At 46.7% G+C, this 23319-nt stretch overlaps 1 protein-coding gene across 1 annotated transcript in view; it reads left to right on the forward strand.

Annotated features, from left to right (window-relative positions):
- LOC120846903 (connectin-like) overlaps nucleotides 1-6591 on the forward strand; it is a 105572-nt gene extending 98981 nt beyond the window's left edge. Inside the window, exon 3 of the mRNA XM_040218812.3 lies at nucleotides 4738-6591. Coding sequence (XP_040074746.1) covers nucleotides 4738-5312 — 575 coding nt within the window. The 3' untranslated portion in view covers nucleotides 5313-6591. The remainder of the gene's footprint in view (nucleotides 1-4737) is intronic.
- Nucleotides 6592-23319: the final 16728 nt, after the last annotated feature.

Genomic DNA, 23319 nt, shown 5'->3' on the forward strand with positions numbered 1-23319 from the left:
TTCGGAGGAACGCCTACCCGCTTGCACGTACGTTCACTGCGGCCCCTTTCGCAGATGTTGGAAAACCGGTGGAACAGTACAGTCTAAGAAATGCCTGCGCGTCTACTTACCCGCAAAACCCTCAAAGAGCACATCTCTACGATCTGCGAAATCAGCTAAGCAAATGATGAGGGGGTACATCTGTTTTGACCTCAAAATGTAGTCTACGCAGTGGCACTACGCGATGCAAGCATGACGCTTGGCACTACGTAATGCCACAGCGCATACTTCATTTTTAGGTCCAAACGGATGCTCCGCCTCATCATTCGCTGAGCTGATTTCGTAGATCGGAGAGGTCGTCTCTTCAAAAGTTTTACGGATAAGTAGACGCGCAGGAATTTCTTAGGATGTATGGTTCAAGTCCCATACGGGCTCCTACATTACATTGGTACAGTAAAGAATGCTGTTTGCATTCAAGACTGGCTGTTGGTGAGCCATGATCGCGAGCTGTTCCGCCGTGCCCGCTGAGCTGGACGTTATGCAAGATGGCGGAACGATGGGGCCGGGACATTGCCCGCTGCGATTGGTCAGCGTCGTGACGCTGACCAATCGCAGCAGGCAGCAATGTCGCACTCCCTTCGTCCCTCCGTCTTGCGTAGTCCCCACGAGCCCACGATAACCGGGGGACCCCCGCTAGAGCGCTTCTCGTTTCAGCCGGGAGAGGGCGAGCAATGAGCTGGAGAAGAAAATATACTCGAACAGAATATTCCAAACAACCATAAAAAAAAAAAAAAAATATATATATATATATATATGAAGATTTTTGAAATCCACATTTGAAGCGCGAATTAAACCGTATCCACGATGAGAAGTGCCAAGTCCATCGCTTTTCATCTTCTAACCTGGAGGAAAAAAGACGGCGCCTCTCTGATTACTTGGAGGGATGTCGTATGTCGGCCTTGTTTAGGATCTCGAACACGACCGGGATGAACAAGAATTAAGTAGGTTCTTTCATATGAGTTACATGTAATCTTCTTTCTTGATGGCGCATTGTTCGACCTCCAGGATCATGCCGGAGCCGCCGGATTCGATCGCTGATCCGGGCAAAAAACCGCAGAAAGCGAAAAGGCGTTTCCTTTCGAGAGCCTAAATTGAGCCGAAGAGGGAAAGTAATATTTCTTCGTGAACTCAGCAAATCCTTGGTCCCGCTTATAATACCTTTCCAACTCGGTTTCCGCGGACCACAGAAAGGTCGAGATTGGCAAAGAAGCGAAATTGACTCCTTTTTTTTTTTTTCTTATCGGTGATTCTTTATTTGTCTAGACCCTCACAAATCTTCGTCTGTATACTCCACCGAAATGAACACGGAACACTTTTCGTGGCTTTTTGATTAATCGGATCAGCTAATGAGAAAGGTGATTGGTATCATGCTATGAAATTAGTGTTGTCTCGGGGGGCAGAAAGAGGCGCATGCTTTTTTCGCTTCTGTATCTTGGAGACTTTTTCTAATCCCCGCAACAATGACAACCAACAAATGTACGATGTTTTTCAGTCGCGTATAACCACCACCGCCTGCTCCTCGACAATTTTTTTCAAGCTAGAATTGGAAATTCTGCTGCAGAGATGATTATCTTATTTACCGGATAGACTCGTTAACTTACGCATGGTGCGAGACCCGTTGCAGGACGTGTTGAAGTTTTCCGGGTTAGCAGAACCGCTTTTGTGTAGAGACAATTTCGCGCTAATTAATAATTCCCCTGCACTAATTTAGGCTTCCCTCTAGTTTTACTCATCCCCAGTTTGCTCGTCTAGCTCTCTTATTTATGTCTATTTTGCTCTGGTGTTGCACTTCCTGATTTCTTCTTTCTAACATGATACCTCCATTTTCTTTTTGGAAAGCACCCGCTACCGAAACTGCATGCTGCTGGGAGAGGCGCAATACGGTCCGCTATTCGCATTGGCGTAACCGCTCGCCCTTTTCATTAGCAGAGGTGATTAAAGAAAAATCGATGGCTGACGTTAGGCGTGCATCTTGAGGCAATACACATACATGAGCTTCTGCGAGCAGGGAATCCATGTACGCTGTACTACTTCCGAATCAACGTAGAAGGAGTAATGACGCCAGTTTCTTTTTTTGTTGATTCATTAAGCTTTTAGGATAGCTTACTTTATTCCTAGGCATCGCCTAGGCACGCCGCGCAGTGAGAAAACTAGTCGGCTTTTCTCTAAAGCCATGGGCACACTGCTGCTTCTTCATACAAAAGACGTTGTGCAGACAGTGTCTGAGGGGTACCTTAGTTGTGACTCCGCTGTCACATTGTACATACGAAGCCTGCATATTCGAAGTATGCATGAAGCAACATGCTTGGAAGCTGCTTGAGACCTGCCCACAGATAATGTTTGTCATCACATGTCTGCAGGAAACAACGTGTGACCGCGGCTTAAGAGGCATGGAACTAAGACTCTTAGCGATACAGTTCGTCCATTTGATTGATGCCTCCTATAAGAGGTTTATTTTTAAAATTTTACCAATGACTGCTTTCATTGTAGGTTTGTTTGCACTTCCCAGAAAATTTATTGCGTGGAAGAAGCTGATGTATCTCGCGATAGGTTTGAAGGACATTTGGGCTTCCGGACATCTTGATTGAATGTTCCGCGTGTGACCAAGAAGAATGTCACGAACGCTTCACGAATCGGCTTGCACTTAGCCACTGTATTTTTGATGACCTGAAATGTGCGGAATTTCTGATGTATTCGTGTTTTCAATTTTTGGGGGCAAAGCTCCTTAGGGGCTAGCCATGTCCGTATGTCCGTCCGCCGTCGGGTCACGAGCACGTGAGCACGTGCTCGCGTGCTCGTGTAGGGCAAAAAAAAAAAAAAAAAACAACAACCGCATCTTCACGTGGTGAATGATGTCGAGTGGGGCGAAGCTCTGGTGGTGCTTGTCTGCGTAGACGGTGAGCCGCAGCATGCCGAGCCTTTCGTTCGTTTTCATCCATGTCAGAAAGAGAACGTACGGTATGGAACGTGGTTATATACCCATTTGAGCATTTGACCGCAGCGTGACATGGATGAAAATGAACGAAAGGCTCGGCATGCTGCGGCTCAGCGTCTATGCAGACAAGCACCACCAGAGCTTCGCCCCAATCAACATCATTCACCACGTAAAGATGCGGTTGTTGCATTTTTTTTTGTTGTAAACTATGGACCTTTTACACCGAGTGTAGCTGTTTTCAAGCACCTGTCGTCCCCCCCCCCCCCCCCCCCCCCCCACAACATTTTATTTTTTCGGAGACGATCAACACTAGGTGACTTATTCTATTTCAGTCATTATCCTTTCCTCGGACGTCGGAACAATACATAGTTACTTGACGTTCTAGGACCACCCGCGTCAGTTATACAAAACTTAATTGCACTAAATATTATCTGTTTGCAACGGTAATTCGCCAATGGATCCTTTTCGAATCATGGTTAAAAGCGCTAAAAAGACGAACACAAGAGAAGACAAACACGGGCGTTACTAACAAATGTATTCGAAAAAAGAAGATAGACGCACACATATACCTACATGTTGCTACACTTGTCGTCACTCAGGCTACGCATGCGCAGGGATAAAGTACGCCTGTTGCAGTTCGCGTGCTCTTTGATTGTTGCTTCTACCTAGAATCGGGGTGTCACCGAAGCGTGGCTCACATTTGCAGGCCCTACAGTGCGCGGGCAAATGCGCCTCATCACTTGTCTTCAAATGTTATGCACGCACCCTCAAACGGTCATTGGTGCACCTTGCCGTTTGCCCAACGTAAGAGTTTCCCCACGTTAGCGGTATTTCATACACGAACCCCATGACGCATTCGATATACAGTTTGACGTGCTTCGTACCACATGCTCGCTCGTTTTTGCTTTCACTAACCATTCGAGGGCACATTTGGCCGAGTTTCTTGAGAGATGAAAACACCAGAGGCACTCCATACCTGTTTGCAACCTTTTTGAGGTTATGCGACATTTTGTGTACGTATGGTACGACCTCAAGACTCAAGTTGCTTTGTAGCGACTGCGTCACTTTTCTGGTTGTGTGGTTTTTACTTTATGTAGGATGGCCTCTGCCAATTTCGCCAAGACCGTATTTGAGAGAAGTCCCCTCATTCACGCCCTGTAGGGCGTGGATGAGTTAATGTGAGCCACGCTTTGGTGACAACAAGATTCTAGGTAGAAGCAAGAATGAAAGAGCACGCGAACTGCAAAGAGGCGTACTTTATCAGGAAGAGGGGGCCCCAATGCGTGAGCGACACGTCGATTGCATTGTATAATGCCGAGATACGTTTGTTTAATACATTTATGTAAATGGTTGAAGGGTGGGTATCTTTGCACATGCGTAGCCTAGGTGACGATAAATGTATCGACATTTCGATAGAAGTGTCGATAGAAGTGCGTATATATATACTTCTATCTTCTTTTTTCAAAAAGAGTTGTGGGTAGCGCCCGTGTTTGTCTTCTCTCTTGTGTTTGTACTTTTAGGGCTTTCAACCGTGGTCGAAAACATTCATCCGCGACTAGCCCAACAAGTACTTTTACAATAAATCCTTTGTTTTTATTCACCTTAAATGTGCATGCAACCCATGATGCTGGCGGGACATAATAATTGGGACGTCATAAAAAGCATAAGCACAGTCAGGCAGTTTGTCACTTACACAGTTAATCTGTCGATTATTCAATCCAGTCAAATCAATCGATCGATAAATGGTTCTTGTTTTCCTCCAGGCAACAAGTTCAGCTGCGACTGCCGCCTCGTGTGGATGCTGCACCTGGAGAACGCCACCAGGAACGACAAGCTCCGGCGCGAGCTGAGGCACGTCAAGTGCGACTTCCAAGCCAGCGGCAACCTGAGCAGCAGCAAGGTGTCCCGACTCAGCGCCAGCCAGCTGGGCTGCCCCGCCGACTACGCCAGGCCAGAGTTCCGCAGCGCTGCCGCCATCGCCCACTCCACCACCCGAAAGAATTCGGCCCGGCCGCCGCCGACATCCGCCGGGAAAGGCAACAAGGAAGCCGCGGACGGGTCCGGTAACAGGATTAATGACGGGGCCTCTCCAGATCCCGACATCGATCCCGACGAGAACAAAGCCGGCAACGACAATGATGTGCAGCTGACGAAGAACGACATCGAGGTCGTCTTGAATCAGCGAAAGGGTGCGGATGTGCTGGCGTCATCGTCCAGGGGACAGCAGCAGCAAAGGGGCAACGGGGCTGCTTCCGGTCGGCCGACGGACGCCGGGTGGTGCCTGATCAGCCTCCTCTGGTCCTGTATGGCGGCGGCCGCCATGTCGACGTGTAGGTGATCGCGCAGTGCGACGACTGCGAACGAGGACAGGGTGGTACTGGTCGGTTCTTGTGGTCGGTCCTGGTGCGAAGGACAATGCCGCGAGGACTGGCCGTCGGTCTGTGATCATGAACCGCTGTGGCGTGTCGCTCGGTTGTGTACTTTATTTTTTTTTTTGCTGAGAAATTAAGTGTGCGTCGTGCTTTTAATGTGGAGTGTCAAAAACCCCGATACATTGCAAGGTTGAGGTGACTTTGTTTTGTTATTGTCTGTTAACGTAGTTCATGTCACGTGGTGTGGGCAAAGCAAAAGCCTCGTCTGCTTATGTAGCGCCGAGTGAAGTTGAGACGTGCGCCCCTTTCACTGTTCATTCGTTCTTGTTTTATATGATTGTGTCAGTCTTACTTCTACGACTTGGAACTTACTACGCTCTCAAAAGCACCTGCATGTATACTGCCTTCCAAGACGCACGGCAGGAACGCCAATAGAATAAAAGCTTAAAAAATCGCGATCAAACGGGGACAACGAAGAAACATGACAGGACAGGCGCAGGAGAAGCGCCTGTCCGGTCGTCCATTTGTCTTCATTGACGCCGTTCGTTCGCGATTTTTTAACCTTTTATTCAGTAATGGACCAACGAGCTCAAACTCAAGTTTTAAAGGAACACCAATCATTGGCCTTTTTTAAAAGTGTAGCAAATGAGGAGGGCTAATCGGATAGCACCCAATGGCAGTGCAGTGTCACTGGTAAAAATAGGCGTCAGGCCCTTTCGCCATTGAGACTGAACATGAATCGGAGCATGATACCGATATGCTTCTGATTAGCTATACGAACTAAAGAAGTAATAATAATTGATTTTGGGAGTCTAAAGTAGGCCAGTACAGATGCAGGGACGGCTGAGAGTATAATTTTAATGACTGCCAAAACTCGTGTTCGTCTTTTTTATGAAGTGTACGAGCAAAGGTACTCTTAAGTGGGTGAGTTTGTTTTGGATCTAAAGAAACCAAGTTCTCCGAGTGATCGTTATTTGTTTTCTGTTTCAATGCCCAGGAGCGAAGGATACCTCATTCTAGGTTCATTTAAAACATTACATATTTCAGTTGGGCAATCAGGTTTGCGGAATGAAGTGGGATTATTTATTTTGAAAAGCTCTGAATGGGAAATGAGTTAAGATATGAAAACTATTTTAAGCGCATCATTCACCTAGGTTCGGGTTGCTATGTACATGTCGCAGTCATCAATGATAGCTGATTTTTGGAAGCTCCGGTGGAATTTAAAACAAAATAAAGTTAAACACCGTACAATTTTTCGTTTTTCGCGTCTTACCTGGGTCTCTGAACTGAAACACTGCAACTCTGGGAGTTGACGAAGTTTCAACATGAGCTCTATCTCTCTTTGACAAGATATTGTAACTAAAGTGGGGAGGGGGTACAAAACCCAACAAACTTGAAGTGGATATGTTTATTATTGTGTACGTAATCAACCTAGCTAAAAAACACATGCAAGGGCCAAAAAAATATTTGAAATTATGGAAAAAGATGGAAAAATAATGTCCTAAAACAAAATTTACAACGAAAAACAAATCTTTTAGACCTATATTTATGGCGCGAAATTAATTTGTAGTTAGCGCCCACGGGGGAGCCCGCGGAAAAGAGGCCGCTGTTGTCACGTGACTGGCCACTATGGTCACGTGGTGCTAGCACTTTTTTGGGAGCTTCATTTTGGCTCTTAAAGCTACTTTTAAATCTCCGTTTGAAGTGCAAAAAAGCCGTTTACAACTCCCTGTAACACCGAATTAGAGCGCAGCTCTTGAGGAGGAGGAGGGAAGGGTACTGGGGGGTGAAGTGACCTGGGGGGGGGTCACGTGAACTTGAGGGTCACGTGACGATGCCGATGATGTCATCAGTGACGTCACTGATGACGTCATCAGTGACGATGACGATGCGGATGTCGGTGACGTCATCAGTGATGTCACTGATGACGTCATCCGTGATGATGACGATGACGATGCGGATGCCGGTGACGTCATCAGTGACGTCACTGATGACGTCATCAGTGACGATGACGATGACGATGCGGATGCCGGTGAGAGCATCAGTGACGTCACTGATGACGTCTTCAGTGATGATGACGATAACGTCATCGGGGAGGTCACGTGACCTCGGCGGGGGGGGGGGGTCACGTGACCCTGGGGGGTGGTCACGTGACCTCGGGGGGGGGGGACTTCGGGCGGGTCACGTGACCTTGGGGGGGGTCACGTGACCTTGGGGTGACCTTGGGATGACCTTGGGGGGCACGTGACCTTGGGATGACCTTGGTGACGCCGACGCCGCTCAAGCCGGGAACGGGCCCCTAAGAGCTGCGCTCTAAAAAGGAATAATAAGTAAGTTCTAGATCCTAAAGGAAGCTCCTGAAAGAGCGCTAACACCACGTGATAGACCTCTGCGCCGGTCAGAAATTGACGGCGGTGGCGCGCAGTGGTGTACCCTTCCAACAGCGGCGGCGTTGAGAAACGCGTTAAACCGGCGTCGCGCCACGCTCTGCGTGCAGTGGCTGGGCTGCAGCGAGGCAGCGCACTGATATACCACGTGACCAGTGGCGGCAGCCGCGGGTGCCAACTACAAACGCGCTTCGCGCCGTAAATATAGCTCTTAAAATATTTTTTGTTCGTTGTAAATTCATTTTATGGCATCCTGTTCCCGTCCAAGCTGTAATAAAAGAAACAAAAGTTTTTTTTTTTTTTTCCCTTTGCATGTTACCTTTAAACAACCTATAGCATTTTAACGTCTCAAAATCGACAGAAAAAAAGAAAAAAAAAGCTTTGAGGGACGTTTAAGCATTGCCTTTAAAGGGGCTGTGCAGCGCTATTGCGTAGCAAAGTTTCTCAGTTTACACCAGCTGGCTGGCACTAGTGCTACCCAAAAATACTTGAACGCAACGCCACTGATCAAGAAACTTAGTCGCGCTGGAATTCACCGGATAAAAGTGAACCTTTTCTTTCAGGCTCTCCTTCGCAAAACTTTATGACGGTGTTGTGGGGATAATGTCAACAATGCGATCCCCAGGAGTGCGTCATCAATCTTTGCGATCCCCGTTGCGAAGATGTTTAAATGCTGCTCACACAGTGGACACGGAGACTGCGCAGGGCATTCTATTTTGGCACGTGACAGTCAATGCCTCGACACGCATTCGTGTAGCTGCTCGTGCAGAATCACTGAAATGAGGGGGTAGCCGAACCTTAACAATGCGTGGAACTCAGCGCTCCCTGTTCTCTGCCAACCCCGACGCGTGGCTATGTTAAAAACATTGGCGGCATATACATCTTTCCAGCAGCGTAGACTTTCCATTTTCCCAGGGGGGGCAGGCTGAGAAATTCTCCGGGAAGGGGGGGGAGGGGGGTGCTGTGCGTTATTTTTTCGCCAGAACTGGAGATTGAATAGCTAACGAAAGCACGCTGGGATTCCATTTCCCATGTTTTATGTCAATAAAGGCAACGTGGGCGTTATTTTGTTTACATGTCACTACTAGAAATTCGTTACGTGGCACGGAAACAGCGTCTCGGTAAGGGTCATGGCCCGCGCCCGGGGGGAGGGGGGGGGGGGGGGGGGGCCTCTGCCCCCTCCGGATCTTCCCAGGGGCCCCCCCCCCCCCCCCCCCCCCCCCCCCCCGAAGTCTACGCCTATGCATCTTTCCATAGAAGCGTTTGAGGGTGCGGTCATTGCTGTGTTTGTGCTTTATGCACGCACACTTTCTGGCTGGCCGGAACTGCGCGCGAGCGCTGGCTGGGCTGGCTTACATTTCGTTTCAGCTGAACTTCAGACGCAGCCGATGATAAAAGCGCGAGCTCCGGGCTTTCAGCGTCCCTGCGAAGGGCGCGCGCTTGTGCAGTGCAAGCATTGTTCAGGGCCACATGCTCGTGCTTGCAACGTCGGCCTCGCTCCCACTTAAAGTGAAAACGAGTATTAGCGGCGAGTTGCTTCGGTGGCGCCCTCGCTCGTTACCTTTTGTGAGGTCATTACCTTGCGAACAACAAGCTCGATGGTGTTTGAAATGAGCATTCTGGAAGCCTGAAATAATAGCGGTCTCAAACCAATACCACCGACACCGTCAAAACTGAGGTACTTGCATTCCTCTTATTTCCGTCGATGAGACATATTTTGCTTACGTCATAGTCAGCATTCGGCTACTTGTGGTGGGCCAACCACAGCGGCACTTTCGATCGCTCACGTCGCCAATAGCACGTGTGGACTGTGATTTTTGTAAGCAGTGGAAACGTCTTTAATTGGATCCAGATCTCGTGGGCGCTTTTTCTGGCTGCGAGTTGAGAAGGTAAACGGTATTCGCGTTTCTCGGATTTTTTTTCTGCGACTTCCATTGCGTAGAGTAAGAAAACAACGTGTGTTTCATAGGTCACAGATGCCAAGGAATAATTAAGTCTAAGTTCTATTTATTAAAAGTGGGATAACCGCTGTATTGCCCCTTTAAGAGTGGAAGGCAATAGAGTTATTGCGCCCTGTTCGCAAAGCCCTTTCGTATAAACCCGCGCTCGTTCCCGGGACGTACAGCCGTGCTGGCGTGGTCTAGTCGGTAGCGTCACATGTCACGTGACGTCAGACGTAGCTGTGACGTTATGACCCAATCGACCCACTAAATATAGCGAAAAACATTTCCGCCAAATACAAAGAGAAAATTTCCCGCCAAACCTAGCGGGGAATATAACCCTAGTAATGTCGCACGTGACGTCACGTGCGACGTCACCAGGTGCATGCCGGAATTTTTCGGTCCCGTTGACGCTGACGCCGACGCCTGATTTTCTGCGACACGAGCTCCTTAACGCTATCGCGGTAAATTAGAAAAAAAAAATATTGGTACAGCGAGGATAGGCGCCAAAATTAGAATTATCTTTTACCATTTAGAAGGGCTACCTCCCGATCTTGTACTAAGGAATAGACATTTTCCGCATGTATCTTGATGTTTTGTTTATAGCTAATTACTGGAGATTAAATATGAGCCATAAAATAAAACACGTAGAACAACGAAAAAACAAACTTTATCTGCGCGCTGTGACAACTCTAGTGTATTTGAAATAAATGCCCGAGTGTGCTAAATATGTAAGTACGTTTTAACAGCCAAAACTGTCATCATGTCCAAAGTTCCATCATTCCATCAATTTAAGCATTAACATCTTCGCCAGTGCCTGAAACTACCAGCTGTTTTATAGTTACACTTTAAACACTGACGAAAACGCCCATTTTAAATACTGCATCGCTTTGAAATGGTGTACATAAGAAAACGGAGACGCCGCTAGCATATGAGGATCTGAAAAAAATACCAACCATAAGTGCAATAGAGGTCTGACTTGTAGCCATTAAAACCAAGAAAAAACAAACAAAAACGGTTGTTCTTAAAACTAATAAGAACTTAAAGGGGCCATGAAACGAATGTTGGGTTGGGATGAATGATTTTAAATTAGGACTTTACTAATCGCATATCGTTTAGTTGGCCAAAAGAAAGAGGCTAGAAAGTCAAAAGCCAGTATTTCGGTACGAGTATTTGAAAATATAGCGGACTATTTTGTACCTTCTTGTCTTCGAAAGCTCTCCGCCTTTTCACTATCATACCTCCGCGGTTCCAAAAGCGCGTCACTGGCGCCAAACTGACGTCAGCAGAGCCCAGCTCACGCATTGGACACGAGAAATGCGTCACTCGGACGTATGCGCTCGTCAACAATCAATCCGTCGACGAATATTTGGATTCGCGTTCGTGGCCAATGAGTGCCTTGACGGAACTTATTGTCATTGGAGAATGACAAGTTCTATGGTGTGCATAAAAAGCACGGTGGGAGCTAGAAGTCATCGCACCGGTGCCGAAGGAATGTCACGACCACGTGATTTCACAATTCGCATTTGACTTGAGGATTAAAGCTAAGGGGGAAGAAGTAGAGAAATCGTTTCATGACCACTTTAAAAATTGTAACCAGAGTGCCGCCGACGTTGCCCAAATATACACTGCGAGCAAAGTACTGCTTTCCTTACCACACGAAAGCGTTGCTTTAATGTAGGAGGTATATACTACCACTTATCGAAAACTTGTCTTGGAACTTAAAAGAAGCAATAGGTTGAGAAAGTGAGGGAGAGGAGGGGACGAGAGCGCGCAGTGACGTCACAACGCCGAGCTCTGATTGGATGAATCAGTGGGTAGACCTAAAGCTAGCTGCCTTTGTCTCCACTGCACTCTCCTCGAACGCGTTAGAACGCGGAACGCGGGCGTCCGGTGTTTGGCTCCATCATTCGAGCGCGTTCGACGAGAGTGCAGTAGAGACAAAAGCAGCTTAGCTTTAGGTCTACCCACTAATCCTTCCAATCAGAACTCGGCGTTCTGATGCCAGCGCGCGCTTCGAACCCTTCTCACTTTGTTTCTCGGCGCATTGGCTACCTCTCTTTGAGGAAGGAATGTAAACCTCTTAGGATGTTTGCAAGCAATCGCTGCTTGCTTCTCTTTTTGAGCAAAAGGAGAAATATAAAAAAGAACAGTTTTTTCTTCATTTTTTACACTCAGAATACAAAAGATGCCTGGTTAACGTCCACATATAAAAATCTAGACGTGAGATCGAGCCCACAAATCCGGTAGGTAAGCATCGGATCAATGCACATTGAATTAAAAGCTACACTGTTAGCAAAAATAACACGCCCAGACGTGTAAACCGTTGTCCCATAGCGGACACGTCGAAACGTGTTCGTTTTACACGAGGCCATCTGTGTTTTTCGTCTACACATGAGGTGCTGTGTAAACCTAACACGCTACACCGTGTCTGCCTTCCGCAAAACCGTTTCGAGCGTGTTCCTTATGAAACATGGCGGCCAGCGGCCGAGAACAGGCGAGAGACGAGCACAGCGAGCCGCGCGCCTTTCACCCGAATTGAAAGCACACAGGGCGCGTTAGTTCTCGTTCGATGTCTTTTATACACAGTAAAGTCCCCAAGCGGCGGACGTAGCTACTTGCAAAGGTACGCACGTGCGTTGTCGGCGGTCGGCGGCGTCGGTAGCTTCAACAAACCGCCAAAAAAAAAAAAAAAAAAAAAAAAAAAAAAAAAAAAACCGAATGCCGAACTCACATGGATAAATAACTTGAGCAAACTATTTAGAATCGGGCGGTAACTTGCGCCACCTATCGAGATTTCTAGCAGCCTGTTTAAAAAAAAAAAGACGAGTCTGTTAACACTGCGAACGACCACGACTCCACAGCAACCCTACATACAACGCAGGCAACACAGCACACAGCTACACAGCACCGACATGTACACAAACACTACAACCGACACTACGCCCGACACTTCCTACTCGATATCCATCTCTCCCTGCGGTGCATATAAGCTTGACATGTGCGGGTGAGCCCTTTGGTCGCTGACCATTACAGATTTATAGAAGAATACACAAAACACGGCGCAATGGACAGCCGTGTGTTAGAACTGTTTGCATTTAAAAAGTATGGAGGCAAAATCTATAATGTTAGTCCGTTGCAAGAAATAACGATATGTTAACAATAAATCTCAAACCGGACATGAAAAAGTTGAAATTTTTGTTATTTTCTTGCTTGACCAGTATCATGAGCAGTCCGACTAGCTTGAATCAGATAGGAAAACAAATTATTGGGATTTTGTCATTACGTTTACAACAATAAATGAAAATGATCCTTGCGCAAAGCATTTTTTATATATTTTTGTGAAGGACATCCGGACATCCGCCCAACACTTCACTTCCGCTAGTTGCAGCAGTTGCAGTACGGGAGCAGACGCCTTCACTTTTGGGGCGTTTTGATGCAGTTTGTTGTCGTATGTCGTGTCGGTGTCGAGAAGAGCGGTGGGGCTTGGGAGTTTGTGACCGGTGTTATTCGTGAACACTGGTGTGGGGCGCTGATGCGTCTTTTTTTATACTGCCACCACTCCGAACTTTGAAGATACACGGGCCCGTAGCAGTGCATTATGCTGAATCGCGAGCTCCTTCTCTGTTGACGTCGCTTTCCTGGTACCACTCGTGGATACTGCAAGCGTTTAAACAGTGTGCACCGTCTCGCCTACATCCCCGGTGACGTACTCGACCTGTTGAAACTTATTGCTTCCGTCATTTTAGAGTACGCAAGGCAGTTATCTCGCTGGTCTGGTTTCGGTTATAAAAGCAAAGCAAAACGCTCGTAGTTCCCGCCCTCAGTACACGTTGGACATCTTCCACACTTTGACACCGGATAACTGAATGAACGAGGATTTTGCATTCACTTCCGACATTACTCTCGCCGCTTCCTCACCGTTAAGCAGCAGGATGAGCTGGCGACAAGCCGCGGATGAAAGGCTTGACCATCAACAGCCCAAGCGCACTCGGTGCCGATGCGGGCGACGCGGGTTTCTGTCAACCGGGAGGCCAGCACAAACCGTGACCATTCCAGCTCTTCGTCATGACACGCTGTTGCAGAGAGCAGGGTAAAATACAGCTACACGGATCACCGAAGCAAACGACTGCTATCCTAAATCTTGGCTTGTGATTGCGCCTTTGTAGTAGATCATCTTATTCGTTTTGCTGGAGAGACGCAAACGACGGGCATAACAAAATCGCTTGCATATTCCGCATATCGCACAAAAGCATTTACCCTGTCACCTTGCGAAAAGCGCGAAACACGGAGTCCGCACCGTCCTAAGCTTCCCGTTTTTTACCTGCTTTAGAGCAGTTTGTACCTGCTAGAAGATATGCCTACTGAAACTGAAACAGGGCAGTGCCAGAGAGAAAGAGACAAAGTTGAGAAAGCTTGCTCGCTCTCCAATTTCTCAACTCTCTAGTGATTGTACCATAATAAATGCACCAACGCGTCTTCCAAAATAAAGAAAGAGCACTACGTTCACAACGTAAAAAATTGTCTCAGTACATGCATCTGTGGGCAGGCAGGAAACCTTGCCCTAATTTATTCACGCCGCATGATTGGCGCAACAAACTCGTTGCAGGACCGAATCATCTACTCGAGCAGTGTGCGTCGCTATGCAAACGCAGTCCAACACGAAGCATAAAAAAACGGCAGATTTAAGACAACAATCCGGAGTCCATTATTCAATTAAAACAACGTAATTTTGTTGAAAACGCCCGCTGCTTCTTACTCACGGTATGTGTCGGGATACTTCCACAGTTTGAAACGGAACGAAGGAAGATTTACTTTTAAAAACGCTCGCTGCGTCCTCTCGGACCAGCTGAACCGGATCAGCTGACGACGACGGGACTGTACCCGTTGAACCTCCACCACGCAACAAAGAATTTGCGCTCCGTGTTAAAAGCGTGGTTCAAACAGACTCGGAATACAAAGCACCGCACCACACACGACGAATGTTTCAGCTCTTTTTCGCCTCGCCGGGTTGCACCAAACAGAACGAGATCGCCGAAGTCAACGCCGCGCTGTCGTGAACCTTGGCTTGTGGTTGCGAACTCGTGGACCCTGTGACTCCCTTCGCTTTCAAAGCACACACGACGATTACGAATGCTACTTTCCGTCTTCCAGGAACATCACAGGGGCACTTCTCCGGTCACGTCTTCACTATGTGCTCGCAAACTCCGAAGCCCTAGGCGAAGCTTCTCGCGTCCCGTCAAACCAAAACAGTAGCGGCGCCATGCGTACTTGCCAGATTTTCTCCGGTCAAACAAAAACTACGAAAACCAACCGGCGCTTGCTTCCAGCGTACATCGGCGTTGCGCTTGCGCCGTGGCCAGATCGCTTGCAGTTGAAGGTTGAAGCAAAAACGAAACCAACTGCAATGTCACGTGTTCACATCGAGGGCACGCTTTTTATATCCATTTTAACTGTTTGGAACGAATAATTAGACGCATGACTTTATTTGTGGTGTCTAAGAAACTGTTATCAGGACCCCTAAACTAAATACAAACATGTGCGACATGAGGGAAGCCGCATTGCCATCGACCAGAAGATGGCGGCGAGCACGGTAAGCGCGGGTTTCGCCAACGTCCTGCGACATGGCGCAATTGCTTTTGGTGCATATCTGTCTGCGAGACATGTTTCTTTCCGCGGCATTTGTCTCGACGGTCCTTTCTAAGTGTGTCCCCAAGCATTCCGGTGCTTCGATAGCCGGCAATGCCGCGGTCGTCGCCGGGGGCGATGCGTGTTATCGAGGTCGGCTACACGGTTATGCGTGTATGACCGAACCAAAACACGTTTTTTACAACCTCGCATGATTTCTGAACCAATTATCCGTTACTCATCGTGTAAATTTATGGTAATTTGTGTAAATAGCGTGTTTTTCACCCCAAATATTCGCCAAATACACGGGACTTGCTAAGAGTGTACCTTCGTGAGGAATGGGGGAAGTGGTAGGGAGAAACTCACCGAACAAAACTTTCAGCCTTTCCACTCTGGTGAAGAAGGAAGACCATTGAAGCTGTAGTGTGGTGGGAACGAGGTATTTATAGATGTAAGAATTAAGGTGTGAATTTGCCATTTGAATGATTAAAGAATCAGAGATATATATATAACGATCCGGGGTTGTTATTTATGCGATCGTCCCGTGTGTTTCTTCTTCGTCATCGTCTGTTTTTTGCGCTGTTTCCTACGATGATTTCCCATCAACTCACCCGACTATCCATTCTTCTATGATAGCTGCAAAGGTTGCCGCCATCTTTGAGCGACGGCGGAAACCAGACTGGTTGTCTGGTTGCCGCCGTCGCCCGTAGATGGCGGTACCTGTCCAGAGTTTTGTGTAGTTTTGTGTCGACATTTGTTTGGTACCGGGCACGAAAGTGGGGAAACTAGCCCTTGACAGCTCCGCTGTAAAAGTCGGGCAAGTGGGTAATAATCTTATAATATAAAACAGCGCAAAAACGAGACACGAAAAAAAGGAAGGCGCGGCTATGTCTGTGCCTTATAAAAACACACACAGAGTGCTGCTTTGCGTACAAACAAAAAAAAAACACGGTAGCTTGCCGGTTCTTCTTTGAAAGGGTCCATACTTATACCCAAGAAAGGGCAAGTTGTGCACTGGAATGCCCGTAGAACGCGCTAAAAGAGGAGTATTATTGTGGAGCCCGAAAATTCATATTACGAGACCTGCGCCCGTTCGGACAGGTTTGAAAACCCGAGCCCGAATCGACCGAGTTCAGTCAATATTACTTAGAAGAAAAGGCTTACGCATGACGTCATCGTTGGTGGATCCCTCCGCAAGCGCCAAACACGCCGAAGCTCGGCGAGATGCCACAAAGTGGCGGACGCGTCCCTCTTGGCGTCACCGCCTGCTAGAGTCGCACACGTTACGAGACGCTGCACCACGCGCTCGCAGCGATGTTGACCTTATTATGGGGACGTTTAGGCGAGGTTAAGGGGTACGCCTTGTCTCCTATACCCGTTTTCACCTAAAAAAAAAGGCAACTTTTGCGCATTGTTCACACGCGGCGAGAAGTAGTTCTTACGAGATTTGGTTGTCGGAGGAAAAACCGATGCTTTTGGCGTTTGGAACCTGTACGTCTTAATAAGACAACATATATCTAATCTCAAATGCACCCGCATATATCTCAAATCTCTACATAAAATTAGAAATCTTTAACGCTCCGGGAGAAGCCGGACTTTTTTTTTACAATGGTTCTTGAGGTGAAAACGAGTATAGGTTGTATTGGTTGAGTTCTAATGAGAATAAAGGTGAGCCCTATCCTGGTATGGGCCAGGCCGATTTACTCCGAATTCCGCTAAGCTGGGGCTTGGTCTGCGATCCCGACGACTCGGCCTTGCTAAATGGAAAAATAAATGTGAGTGTGACTCCGAGTTAACTATTTATAGAACCTTTAAAGGGGCCATGAAACGAATTTTGGGTTGGGATGAATGATTTTAAATTGGGACTTTACTAATCGCATATCATTTAGTTGGCCAAAAGAAAGAGGGTAGAAAGTCAAAAGCCAGCTTTTCGGTACGAACATTTGAAAATATAGCGGACTATTTTGTACCTTCTTGCCTTCGAAAGCTCTCCGCCTTTTCACTATGATACATCCGCGGTTCCAAAAGCGCGTCACCGGCGCCAAACTGACGTCAGCAGAGCCCAGCTCACGCATTGGACACGAGAACTGCGTCACTCGGACGTATGCGCTCGTCAACAATCAATCCGTCGACGAATATTTGGATTCGAGTTCGTGGCCAATGAGTGCCCTGACGGAACTTATTGTCACTGGGGAACGACAAGTTCTATGGTGTGCATAAAAAGCACGGTGGAAGCTAGGAGTCATCGCTCCGGTGCCGAAGGAATGTCACGACCACGTGATTTCACAATTCGCATTTGAGTTGAGGATTAAAGCTAAGGAGGAAGAAGTAGGAAAATCGTTTCATGACCCCTTTAAACATCATGAAAAGATGTAGAAAAGCATGCACTTTCCACGCGCATTCCTTCCGCGACTAACGTGCCGCGGATCATTACGTTTCCTCCAAAGCTTGCTCTGACAACGCGCTTGCATCATACGCCCTAATAAAACACTTTTGACATCCAGTTTTTCAGTACACGCGGGCAGCCAGTTTCTAGCTTAGCTCAGATGATTAGGTTAGACCTAAAAATGCGTTGAGTGCACTGCACAAAGACATAGAACATTGAAGTGCACTGCACGTCTTTCTTGCTCAAGTCGCAGCTCTTACGCAAAGTCGTATGTTAATTACGCGGTGTCATTTTTTTTAAGAACTCTGTCTCGGTGTGTATTGCATCGTTCATAGCAGAAAGAAAACTAGGAATTAAAAATCGGGTCAAAGGTATCCAGTCAGGCAGGGTCGTGCTTCAAAATTCCGGTGCAGTTTAATTTTCTGGAAAAACTCGACAACAGCCTCTCAGTGGAATTTCGGCTCGATTGTAATACTCCATCTTCCTCGCTAAGATCAGCCCGGGCAAAAGAAGGGCAATCGTAAAGGAAATATTTTAGCTACGAGGGTATGCGCACAATTTATACGCGCATTATCGAAGTGCTACATTCGCTGTGATGTAAACTGAAATCAAACTTCGTCGTAATTTATGCACGTACGTTTACTTACGACACTTTTTCGAAACGGCAATCCCGCGGAGCATTTTTATGATTTTAATTTATACGCTTCCATCCCCCAAGAGAAACCGTAAACACTACACTCCTATAAGTACCTGCAAGTGTACTGCACAGCGGCAGAACCGTGACACCAATCGTTGGGTTTATATTTACTCGTTCAGTCAATGAGGAACGAGATGTTTATTATGCTGCAATTGTAAAGCAATTGCAATAAAAAAGGTAAACTTTTTTTTTTAATACTGAGACGGTTTGACAATTAAAACGCACATTACGCTCGTACTTTCATTGGGTGACCTGATTGAAACAAGACCAGTAATGAATGCTCCAGGTGCACCTCCAGACAGTATACATTCATGGGAACGTTTCACAGTGTAGTTATTGACTCGATGTAAGAATGTTGCTGTTTTTCTTCCTGACCTTTTTTCTGGAAATATTGTGACACCGAGTTGGGATTGAATGAAATTATTTCAGAAGAACATTGCACTCTAATCACTCGCCGAAAGAAAACGTACCACGGCATCCAGATTTTGGATGGCATACGCCGCCCCAAGGATCCAAACAAGGTTATCGCGAAAGAGAACACTCGAAAAGAACACACTCGAGGAGCACACGGCACTCTTAATACTGTCTAAACTCTGACTACAATTCAAATCATTTTTAATAATCTGTCCCAGCTGTACGAATGGGCTTGAAATTCCTGAAGATGACAGCGCTTAAAGCCGGTTTATGTTTCCCAGTGCAATCTATCACCATTGCTTTAAGTGTATTCGTGTTCTGTCACCGACAGCTAAAAAAGTGCTGTCCTTCAAAAAAAAAAAAAAAAAAAAAAGCTTCTTCGGACTGTTTTCAGCAGTGTTTTAATCAACACTTTGTTTTGTGAGGGTCATTTCTTGAACTCTTACTGAGGACTTTTCAGAGGACTGTAATGTTTGGGCCATGCTTTATTGCTCGAGTTGCATTCCTGGCTTAATTAAAGCATAAGCACGGGCCCGCGCCGCTCTTTGTCATTCCTTGTAATTTTCTCGAACACGTTTTGTGCAAAGTTAGGCGGCTTTCAGACATTCTCACTCGCACTGGCGCACTACTGATTAGTACCAGCACGGCGATTGAGAGAATAAACATTCTCATGTAAGCCCTACTAGCTGAGTGCATCCCAACTTCAAAACTTTTTAAGTCAGTGTAGTGCTCAAGAACGACTTCTAAATTACGCTAACAAAACAATACACGGCTTAGAGACGAAAGAGTATTCATTCGCATCTCCCTTGTTAGTTGCAAAAAAAAAGAAAATGAAATTATTAATGACCAGATTCTGGAAGATTGAATTCTGCGGAATAAAAAATAAATGAATTATGATGTTACGAATGAATGGCCAAAACAAAATGTTTTACCCCAGTGGCATGTCACATTATTAATTGCGGTTGTAAAGAAGAAAGAGTACTAAGCCTTTTATATCTCAAAATAGAGCACATGAGTAATGATCTGCACTAGACAGATGTTTGCATGTGAAAATATCTTGGTCGTTTGGTCGGTTCGAGCAGTTCGAAATACAATGCTTGTTATTTTGGACGAGAAGGCTTTTATTTAGGGGTGTGCGAATATTGAAATTTTTGAATACGAGTCGAATACGAATGAGACGAAAAACGGGGTTCGAATATCGAATCGAATATCTGTCTAGTAATAAAAGATTGCAAAACAAGAGATAAGAGCAGTTTTTATTGCCTTTCTAGAATAAATTAATGAAACTGCATATAACTGGGCTGCAGCAGATACTTCTAGCAATGCACTCATTACAAATTATCGTATAAAAAAATTAACTGCTCAACGTGTTCAGAAAGTAAGCGCTACCTACGCGCCGTGACAACATTTCCACCAGTAGAAAGACCGTTTCACTCGGGAAACCTGCGAAATTTCACTAAAGTTCGAAGAAGTTCCTCTTATGGACAGTGTCGCCCGGCTGCTACACGAATATTTCGAATTTTGGGAAAGGAATAATTTAAAAAGTTCTTTATTTTATATTTCATAAAATGGTTACCAACGTTTACACCATATAAAAGCGAAAATATGCGCGTTTAAATCCCCCTACGCACAGTTGCGTTTGAGAGCGCTTGACTGCGTTGCGTCGGGAAACGAAAGCGAGTCACCGGCACATCTGTGCTTCGTATGAAGCTTGGACGGCGTGGAATCAAATTCAAGGAATTGCGTTCTCGCAGTCGCAACGCAGTAAAACGCTCTCAAACGCAACTGTGCGTAGGGGCCTTAACGCTTTCATTAGTTATTAATGTGAACCAGTGATGCCAATAAACACAACAAATAAAGCACTTTTCCTCTGCCGGCCAAGTCAACTATATATATCTATATATCTATATACATTAATTTTTGTGCTTGCGCACAAAATTCAAACTTTACTCGAACTTCTGTCAAACCTCACGTTGAAAGTTCGAAAAAGTCGAACTTGGTCGAACTCAAACCTGGGCAGGTTCGCGACAATCCTAGTTTTGACTGTGCAAGAGAGGCAGGAGTTGTCAATGGCGATGCAATGTTCTGCCCGCACCTAGCTTTTTTCTATTTTTTTAATTTTCAAACATTTATATTAGATAACACTCTCGAGATTTATTTTATATTTATAATTCACTCTCGAGGTTTATTTTATTGTATCAATTTATAGAACGCGCAATTAAAACACATATACAGGTGCCACACAACAGACGGCTTGGTGAAAAAGAAACCGAAACTGATCCTGTCTTGCTGGCATCGAACAGATAGAAACGGAGGAGACGGATAACGCACGCATCGTACGCCTTTCTCAGTGAAAAATCATATTCATGGGGTTGATGGCAGGCAGATTATTTGTTGCTTGCTCGAATATTCGCCATTTTCCTCGAATATTCGGCTTTGGACGAATATTCGGGAACTTCCGAATATGCAGCTTTCGGATCGAGTACGTTTCGAACAAGGCAAATATTCGATTCGTGTTCGAAATTTTGAATATTCGCACACCCCTACATTTATTGTATCTCTAATGTATATTTTTGCCTTTAGTCTCTATTTGACGCTAAAGCGTTGTCGTGATCTCTACTGTGTACTAGCAACAACGTTACTATATATTACCTCAGTTATGCAACTCCCACCTCCGAGACTGTACTCCACTAACTTCCTTCAGTCCGCTTCCGTCGTTTAAAGTGACAATGAAGGCAATTTCGGATGTCCTTTTGGCGATTGAACTGGGTTCCAGGCACGTCTCAGGCCACGTTGCCCAAATTTCAGCCGAAACCGGCGCTTGCCTGCCGCACAATTCAATTAAACAGTCGCGGTAAGAATCGTACCGGGATCGAGTGGGGCGACGCCCCAAGAGTTGCGGGAGAAGCCAGGAGAAGCGGAGCTCACGTGACCGATGCGGGGCCAAGGAGCGCGACGTCACAAGAGACGCGTCAGCGATTGGTTGAAACAAGAAACGTGCCCTCGGTCACGTTTTAGTTCGCGATTTTTAGAAATACTGTTCTAATTTCCGCTTGAATAACCATCAAAAGTATAAATCGGATCGGAAATGATTACTAAACCGTAAATAAAGCAGCTTCATTGTTTTTTTTTTCTTTGCTACGCTGGACGCGAAACCGGCAATGAGCAACTATGGGCCAACACAATAAAATTAAAAAAGAGCACGGTACTCGAAAGATTTTGCAAAATGGTAGCTGTAGATGGCTGTTCTAACGGTCGACTGAAGACCAGTATTCGTTCCGGCGACGCTAGTTTTCACGTGTGGGTAGCTGTTCGTGTTCTTTGACGGCAAAAAGGGGACGTCTGCGGAGGAACCGGATCCCAGAACGGCGGGATCGCTGCCGCTTTCCCCTCCGCGTCTCCCCCGCGTCCGTCCTTCGGCATGCGGGCCGTTCGTTGCCGGCTGGGCGGCCTCCGTTGGGTGATGGCAGTGGCCGCCACACACGTACTCCCGTTCCGTTGGTGTTCGGTCACTGAACGGAAGCTCGAACTCGCTCGCGAGAGCGGCATTCGTCCATGTTGACAGAGTCGGCGCAACGACCGCGCCACCGCGCTGCTATAACCCACCGCGGTAACCAGAGTCTCGATCTCTTAAATACTACCGATACCGACTATTCATACTTGACGTCACTCCCTACGTCACCTCCGTTTTCGGAGGCCCAGAAACGAGACTGGAGATGGTTCAATTTCGGTTTCTTTGCTTCTTTCGTCGGCACATAAATACGCGTCATAAATGTCTACAAAAAATTGGGCGGCATGCTATGTTCCCAAGAAGCATTAAAACACCATTTAAAAAAATTAAATAAAATCGTCTTCATTGTCCCTTTAAAGCGCTATCTAGATTGTCGTTTGAAAACTATGTGTTCTATGGATGGATGGATGGATGAAGGACGGCTGTTCCTTTTGAATCCCGCGGTGACTTGCGCCACCTAGTACGGTGAAACGCCATCCTGGTGCTGTGCTTCGAAACCAACGAGGTAGAGGGGCTTAGAGCGATAAACCAGGGTTCCGGTCTGCACTCGAAAGTGACCCCCATAAGGCGGCTGCCATTGTACGCAAATTTGACCAATCGTCACATGACCAAACCAAAGACGTGATGTCACAGGAAAGATGGCAGCGCCCATGCAGCGGCTGGCCCCAGCTGGGCCGGAGCATTGGCCGGAGCTTATCGGATGCTTTGTTCGTTGTCGATCGTCTCGGCGAGTTGATTTTAGACGCGGAAGCCGTCGTCTGAGGTTGTATGAGGCCGTTCGAAAGCGGCTTCAGAGTTCAGCGTGGTGTCCGACGTAGGTATAACGTGAAAATACGGAGGAACGGTGAGCATTTCGCTAATGACCTACGAGGATATTGCCACGAAGGAGACAATCGGCCCTACGTTGCTCGGACCTCGGATTCATTCGGACACCGCTAGGATAAAATTTAAGGCGACGTTTTTGTGCTCTCGTTGACCATCGGAACCTTCGAGATCTGCAGTAAAGCCTG

The sequence above is a fragment of the Ixodes scapularis genome, unplaced genomic scaffold, assembly GCF_016920785.2.
Source record: "Ixodes scapularis isolate PalLabHiFi unplaced genomic scaffold, ASM1692078v2 PGA_scaffold0__279_contigs__length_252992795, whole genome shotgun sequence".
Classification (NCBI taxonomy): Eukaryota; Metazoa; Arthropoda; class Arachnida; order Ixodida; family Ixodidae; genus Ixodes; species Ixodes scapularis.